This window comes from Mobula hypostoma, chromosome 29 (assembly GCF_963921235.1).
Source record: "Mobula hypostoma chromosome 29, sMobHyp1.1, whole genome shotgun sequence".
Taxonomy (NCBI): Eukaryota; Metazoa; Chordata; class Chondrichthyes; order Myliobatiformes; family Myliobatidae; genus Mobula; species Mobula hypostoma.
The window spans coordinates 22892667-22901058 of NC_086125.1; the positions used below are offsets into that span (position 1 = coordinate 22892667).

The window sequence follows — 8392 nt, forward strand, 5'->3', positions numbered from 1 at the left end:
ACATCAGGGATGCCACGGTAATGTAGTGGTCAGCACAACGTTATTACAACTCAGGCTATTCCGAAGTTCAGAGATCAATTCCGACACTGTCTGTGAGGGGCTTGTACATTCTCCCCACGAGTGTGTGGATTTCCTCCAAGTGTTGTGGTTTCCTCCCAATGCCCAAAGATGTACTGGTTGGTAGGCTAATTGGTTATTGTAAACTGTCCTGTGATTAGGCTAGAGTTAAATAGGTGGGTTGCTGCAGTGTGGCTCATTGGGTCAGAAGGACCTGTTTCACTCAACATCTCAAATAAATGAATATTTTATTTAGAGATATAGAGTGGAAAATAAAATAAATTGTATTTCTGATGTTTCTGATGTGTATTTCATATCTCAGAAATATTTGACCTTTTTGTAAATATATTCTTTGATGAAGCATTTTGTATTCTGGGTTATTTGTAAAAAATAAAAGTATGTGAATGGCGTACGTCATCATGCCATGACATCATACTCACACGTCTCACTAAAGTATAAACAAAACTAAACGTACATGAGGTACCCTTGGCTCAGAGTAATTTGAGTAATATTGTAAATATATTGTTTGAGTAAGTGTTCTGGTTCATTTAAACAAAACTAAATGTACATGAGTTATCCCTGGCTCTGGCTCTGTGGTTTTGCTTTTAATTCGTTTTATGTTTTGGAGTTACAAAACATAACACTTTCTCATTACAAGGTGTTTTCACTCACAGAACTGCTGCTCACTGGATGTTCCAGAGTCTGTCGTGTGTGAAAATCCCAGGAGATCAGCGGTTTCTGAGATACTCAACCCACCCTGTCTGGCACCAACAATCATTCCACAGCCAAAGTCACTTACATCGCATTTCTACCCCATCCTGATCTTTGGTCTGAACAACAATTAAACCCTTTGACCATGTCTGCATGCTTTTGTGCATTGAGTTGCTGCCACATGATTGGCTGATTGGACATTTGCATTAATGAGCAGGGGTACATGTGTACCTAATAAAGTGGGCACTCAATGTACATTCATTGAAACCATTAATTGGACTGTATCACCCATTTAAACCTCAACCAAACTCAGTCACCTGAGGGAATTTAAAACTCACCGAAACATTTGTTTTGTGATGGTTCAAATTGATGACCTGATGGACAGTTGTGATTTTGGGACAGAATGTCTTGGAACATACCACAGCACAAGATAACTAGAAGAATGAAAATGAAGCAGTTAGACTTTGGTTCTGTCATTTTTACTCCTTCCCTCCTGGAACACAACACCCCAATACTGAACATAGCCAGGGCTGGTGACAACTATGGGAGGGAGAGAGAGTTAATAGCCCCACTTCCTGAGCTGGGCAAAACCAGTCTTTGGATTGATGGCGTTGAACACAGGAGTGTCTGTGCTTTGTTCTCAGTGACCAAAATCCAGCCACCAGCATTGACTTCTGACACTGGTCTCCAAAGCTCAGATAACTCCACATCACCTGCTGAAGTTATCTGCACTGGTTCAGGAGGCTGATAGTTAAGGGTAATAACTTCCTGAACCTAGTGGTGTGAGAACCAAGTTTCGTCTTCATTTGCACTTTGGTTGTTTGTTAGTCTTTGTTTATGTAGAGTTTTATACAAATTTTACTGTCTTTCTTTATTTTCTTGCAAATGTCTTCAAAAAAATAAATCTCAGGTTGGCACATGGTAATATATACCTACCCTGACAATATATTTACATTGAACATTTAAATTATAAATATTAACTAATATGCAAACAAGGTGTTATGAGATAGTATTCGTGAGTTCATGGACATTTCAGAAAACACCTGGATGGTGAGATACAGGAGCCTTAGGTCCCACAACACCAGGTTCAGGAACAGTTATTACCCAACAACCATCAGGCTCCTAAACTACCATGGATAACTTCACTCTCCTCAACGATGAACTGATTCCACAACCTATTGATTCATTTTCAGGAATGCTACATCTCATGTTCTCTGTATTATATATTTACTTTTTTATTATTTGCATGATTTGAATTCTTTTGCACTCAGTTCTTAGTCATCCTTTGTTATTTATAGTTTTTCATAAATTCTATCGCATTTGTTTATGTTCCAGAAAACACCTGCAAGAAAATGAATTCCAAGGCAGATTAATGACATATACTACAATCATCACAAGTAATTGTCTATAACTTCTCTTTGGATTTGGAGGCAATTCGACCTGGCAGACTTGTCAACAAGAGAGTGGAAGAGTGTGAAAGGTCGAGAATAGGCCAAATCGAAGCCACGGGGTCCAGGCACCAGACGGTATCGACGACTGAACACAATGTGCGGATGGAGATTTACAGGCTGAATCAAGCAGGCAAAGTCCCGTGTATCCATGTGGCAGAACCCATTGTTCGTATGGAGAGTTAAGTACTGGGCCAGATTGAAAAGGTCAGGGTGTCGAGGCTTGGGGCGAAGTATGAGCTGGTTCTGATCGCTGCGCCACAACGTTTCCTTGGCTCTGCGCTGGACTCTGAGACTCTCTTTACGGACTTCAGTTCAGAAACGCTATTTGTTTGCTGTTATTGTCTGCATGATGTTTACTTTACATTGTACATTGGGTGTTCCACAATCTTCTTTTTATGGGTTATTTTATTCTTTATATGTAGTTTCTTTGTTTCGTGGCTGCTTGTTGGGAAATAAATCTGAGGATTCTGTAATGTGTACATACTTTGGTAATAAATGTACTTTGAACTTTGAACCACCACGCCGGCAACACATTCCATTCACCCAGCAATTGTTAGAGTCGGAATAATACTCATCCCCAACCATTATTTAGATCAAGGATGAAATGGATTTGATCGGAAACTCCAACTGAATGAGTGCAGGGAGTTGCTCATCCACTGTGTCACAAAGCAAATGTAGAGAGACAGGGCAGGAGAGGGTTAAACACAACTTAAATCTCCCTCTATATTAGGAGTTCACAACCTGTGGTCCATGGACCTCTCAGTAAAAGGTCGGGCTCCATGGCATAAAAAAGAGTCTGGAACCCCTGCTCAACACTATCCCATCAAATACTTCCAGAGCAGTGACTATGTGGGTTAAATACAGAGTAACACTCCCCCTGTGCCATCCCATCAAACATATTCTGAGCAGGGATATCATGGGTTAAATACATGGTAAATCTCCCTCTGCAATGTACCACAAGCACATCTGAGGTAGGGACATCATGGGGTAAGTACAGAATGAAGCTCCCTTCACATTGTCCCATAAATATATCATGGGCAGAGACAACATGAGTTATATACAGAGTAAAGCTACTTCTACCACATCCAATCAAACAGATGTGAGGGGGCAGACCAGAGGCTGAGGTCTGGGATGGAATTCCTGGAGATGGGCACAGACTGAGACTCTGACTCAAGGTGTAAAAGAGCCTGTCCCGGGACAAAGGTACCAGTGTTTGAAGAGTCCGCTAACAGACCTGCAGCTCATCATGTACTAAAACTCATATGCAAGGTCCCAGATAATTTTGTTCTGTGACTCCCTCTTCTAACTGGTGAGGAAATGATGGAGGCTTCCTCACCAGATCATGAAGATACGCTCGATGACAGCCCCTCCTGCTCATAGAAACATAGAAGATAGGATGAGACCATTCAAGCCTTCAAGCCTGTGCTGTCAGTATGATAATTATAGCTGGTCCTCCATCTCTGACCATTTTCCTTCTCTGTTCCCAGTCAAGGATCCAGAGGGAATAGGAGACTTGGCCTGTACCTTTAACAGAAATGTTCTTGCCTAATCAATCCAGCCAGGATGCACACACAGTTTGTGTGACGACCTTCCAAACATCGGCTCAGATACTCCCGAACACTGGTGGAACTGACCATTGTCCTCCACCAACTCTGAATAAGATCAGTCACCAGGGCAGGCCAGGATGACCTTGGAGATCCTCAGAGATTCTGGAAGCAGGCATTTGGGAAAACCATGTGACTGGGCGGATGTCCCTCTCGTGACAATGGGTGCTCATTGCCATGTTACTGACTTGTGTGCCAGACAGAAGCCATTCAGCCCATACATCCTACACTAGCTCCAGCAGAGCAATCCCATCTGTCCTGCTTCCCTTCTTATTTCCCTGTTTCCTGGCAACCTTCTCCCTCAGATGCCCATCAACTCCCCTTTCGTTATTTTGCTCTTTACCTACACTAAGAGGTAGCTTACAATGTAAATTAACCCTGTATATCCTTGGGATATGAGAGGCAACTGGAACACCCAGAGGAACATTTACAGGAAGAACATTGTGAAGTCCACAGACAGTACCTGAGATCAATACTGAACCTGGGTCTGCTGACTCTCACCTCCTCAGAAGCTTGAGTTTAGTCTCCCCCTGGGTCATGTGCTGGCCCATGCAATCCACTCTAAACAATACCATGAGTTCATGGCTGGTCCTTGTAGGGTGACATCCATTCTGTCCGAGATCTGGTCCAACATTCTCAGAAGGCTGGTCCACTGATTTCCTCTCCCTCTTCAACCAGTAGAAGATGCTCAAAAGGATGGGCAAAGAATACCTTTACTGGGCTCTGGACTCATTCAATTGGCCAAGGAACAGAGAACAGGCCTTTCGGTATTTTATTGAACTAATGAAACCAGTAACTAAACTAAACACTTCATTTCTACGAAAACAATGTCCATATCCATCTCTGCTTATTCATGTGCCTACCACATTCCAGGTAACCCATACCTTGTGTTAAAAACTTGCCTCGCACATCTCAATTCAAACCCCCCCCCACCATTAAAAACACATCCTCCAGTATTAGAAATTTCAACCTGAGAGAAACATACCAGCTCCCTGCTCTATCTATGCCCTTCTAATCTTATCAACTTCTATCAGGCCTTCGCTCAGCCTCCGCCACTCCAAAGAAAATAACCAAAGTTTGTGCAAGCTCTCCCTACCACGCACTCCCTCCAATCCAGGCAGCAGCACGGCAAATCTCTTCAGCACCCTCTCCAAAGCCTCATATCATTCCCAGACTGGAGCGACCAGAACTGAATGCAATACTCCTGTTGCAGCCCAACCAAAACTTTACACAGCTGGTAAACTGATCAGTTGATTTATTAATGTCACATTAAATGAGTTCCAACAAAAAACTTTGTTATGCATGTCATCCCTACACATCATTTCATTAGAACAGTGTATTGAGGTCACAGGAGGGAAAACAATAACAGATTGCAGAATAACGTTAAAAATATCATGCACTGACTGGCAGACAATAAAGCACAAGGTCAAATTAGGTTGATTGTCAGATCAGGACTTCTTGTTATAATTCCCTTAATCTTAAACTCAATTCGTCAAAGGCAAGGCAAGCATGCTAATTGCCTTCTTTACCACCCTATTAACCTGTGCAGACTCTTTCAGGGAACAATAGACTTGGACCCCAAGATCCTTCTGAATATCAGCATTGTTAAGGGTCCTGCCATTAACTGTGAACTGTCCGTTTACATTTGATGTGTCAAAGTGCAATGCCTCACACTTGGACAGATTAAACTGCACCGGACATCATCCTGAACGTATCTGCTACTAATTAACCATTTGTTGGGTTTTGCACAGTGAATTTTTACCTATCTTGTTTAGTGTGTTTTTTTCACTGATTCTGTTGTGTTTCTTTGTATTCACTGTGAATGCCGGTTAAGAAAATAAATCCCAGTGTTGTTTATGGTGACATATATGTACATTGATAATAAGTTTAATTTGGATTTGAATTTAAACTTTCATTTATATTCTGCTGTAATCTTTGGCAATCTTTTACACTATCCATAAGAACTCCAATCTTTTTTTGAATGAGCTGCGAACTTACTCACTCACTCATCCACATTTTCATTAAAGTCATTTCTATATATCATGAACAACTGAGGTCCAAGCTTTGATCCCTGTGGAATACCACTGGTCACAGACCTGCAGTCAGAATAACACCCCTCTACCACTACTTTCTATGATCAAGTCAACTTTGAATCCAATCAAATCGCCTGGGTCTGTGCTCGCTGGAATTCAGAAGAATGAGAGGAGATCTTACAGAAACATATAAAATTATTAAAGGATAGATTAGATAGAAGCAGGAGAGTTGCTTCCACTAACAGGTGGGACTAGAATTAGGGTACGTAGCCTCAAGATTTGTGGTAGTAGATTTAGCATGGAAATGAGAACTGCTTTTACCAGAGGGTGGTGAATCTGTGGGATTCTCTGCCCACTGAAGCCGTGGAGACTACCTCAGTAAATATATTTAAAACAATGTTGGATAGATTTTTGCAACCCCGCTGAAAAAAGGCGGTACTGCTGTAGAACTGGAAATGGAAAGGAATGGAGAAGCAACAGAAATATAATGAGAAAAGTTAAGGGGAAGGGAAGGGCAGGGAGGGAGAAGAGTGGACCAGGGACAGAAGGAGAAATATTCCAGAATTAACACTTACCCAGAAGAGGCAGGCAGCTGCTCATGTTGCCGAAACCCATTCTCTACACACCTCGCCCTTTCTCGTGTCAGCTGTCACTGTAAGCTCGGGGTTTTATACTCCGTATCACACTGACTCCACGACAGAGAAGGAAATGAAACTCTCTTCCTGAAAATGTCTAAAGGCAAGAACCTGATGAAAGTCACAGCCCAAGACATTAACTCCTTATTCCCCTCCATAAATGCTGAATTCCTCCTGCATTTTGTGTATGTTAGAATGTATTTTTAGCATCTGCAGAATCTCTTGTGTGAAGTTGGGTATCGTGGGGTTGTGGCCCAACCACCAATTCAATAGGGGTCCAAATACCCGTTCAGGATCTGTGCACCAAGTCATCATTCTAATGACCGAGTCAACACTCTCTGTCCCAGTGAATAGATCAGTGTGAGCAGGGTGGACTTATTAATTAGCAGCCACAGGAATGTATCTGCCACTCAAGGGTGGCGGTTCACAATAACAGAACAACTGAGAACAAGTAAACACAAGAGAATCGGCAAATGCTGGAGATCTTGAGCAAAGACACGAAGCATGCTGGAGGAATTGAGAAAATCAGGCAGTATCTTTGCAGGGGGTTAAACAGCCGATGTTTCAAATCAGAATCAGGTTTAATATCTCTGGCATATGTCGTGAAACTTGTCTTTGCAGCAGTACAATACAATAAAACATTAGAATAAAACATGAATTACATTAAGTATATATATATAATTGAATAGTTAAATTAAACAAGTAGTGTAAAAATAAAAATAAAAGGAACTAGTGAGGTTATGTTCGTGGTTCAATGGCCATTCAGAAATCAGATGACAGAGGGAATGACTGAATTGTTGACAGTTTGCCTTCAGGCTTCTGTACTTCCTTCCTGATGGTAGCAATGAGAACAAGGCATTACCCGGGGGTCATTATGACCGATGCCACCCTTTTGAGTCATCACTTCTGGGAGATGTCATGGTTACTACGGAGGCCATTACTCATGTTGGGGCTGACTTCCTGCAGCTTATTTTGATTTTGATCCTGTGAAATAGCTCCCCAACCCCCATACTGGATGGTGATGAACCCAGTTAAAACGCTCTCCGCAGTAGATCTGTAGAAATTTGCGAATGTCTTTGGTGACAGACCAAATCTCCTCAAACTCCTAACGAATATAGTCACTGTCCTGCCTTCGTTGTAGGCAAAAACATTGGTTTGTTGGGTCCAGGACAGATCCTTAGAGACACTGACACCCAGGAACTTTAAATTATTCATTTTCCATTTCTGATCCCTCGATGAGGACTTGTGTGTGTTCCTTCACCTTACTCTTTCTCTAGTCCACAATCAGTTCTTTGATCTTACTGACATTGCGTGCAAGGTTGTTGCTGTGACACCACTCAAGTTGCTGATAAATCTCACTCCTGTACGCCTTCCTGTCACCATCTGAAATTCTGCCAACAATAGCTCTGTTGTCAGCTAATTTATGGATGACATTTGAGGTATGTCTAGCCATACAGTCATGAGTGTAGAGACAGTAGAACAACGGGCTACGTATCACCCCTGTGGTGCGCCCGTGTTGATTGTCAGCGAGTTGGAGATGTTATTTCCAAACTGCACAGATTGTGGATTGAAGTCGAGGATCCAGTTGCAGAGGGAGGTACAGAGGTCCAGGTTCTGGCGATTTTCAATCAGAACAATGGAAACTTTTGTGCTAAAGAGCATCTTGACATAGATACTCGTATTGTCCAGTTGATCCAAGGCTGCATGAGGAGCCAATGAGATCACATCCACTGTCGACCTATTGTGGCAACAAGCAAATTGCACTGGGTCCAGGTCATTGCTGGGACGGGAGTTCATTGTAGCAATAACTAACCTCTCAAAGTACTTCATCACTATATGTGTGAGTGCTACTGGACGATAGTCATTAAGGCAGCTCACCCTGCTTTTCTTGGGCACTGGTA

At 42.2% G+C, this 8392-nt stretch overlaps 1 protein-coding gene across 4 annotated transcripts in view; it reads right to left on the minus strand.

Annotated features, from left to right (window-relative positions):
* LOC134339237 (adhesion G protein-coupled receptor E2-like) overlaps positions 1-6544 on the minus strand; it is a 98525-nt gene extending 91981 nt beyond the window's left edge. For all 4 annotated transcript variants that reach the window (XM_063035575.1, XM_063035576.1, XM_063035578.1 and 1 more), the window contains exons 1-2: positions 6432-6544; positions 1107-1202 (exon numbers count right to left, since the gene is read on the minus strand). In XM_063035575.1, the coding sequence (XP_062891645.1) occupies positions 1107-1202; positions 6432-6471 (136 nt within the window). In that variant the 5' untranslated portion in view covers positions 6472-6544. The remainder of the gene's footprint in view (positions 1-1106; positions 1203-6431) is intronic.
* Positions 6545-8392: the final 1848 nt, after the last annotated feature.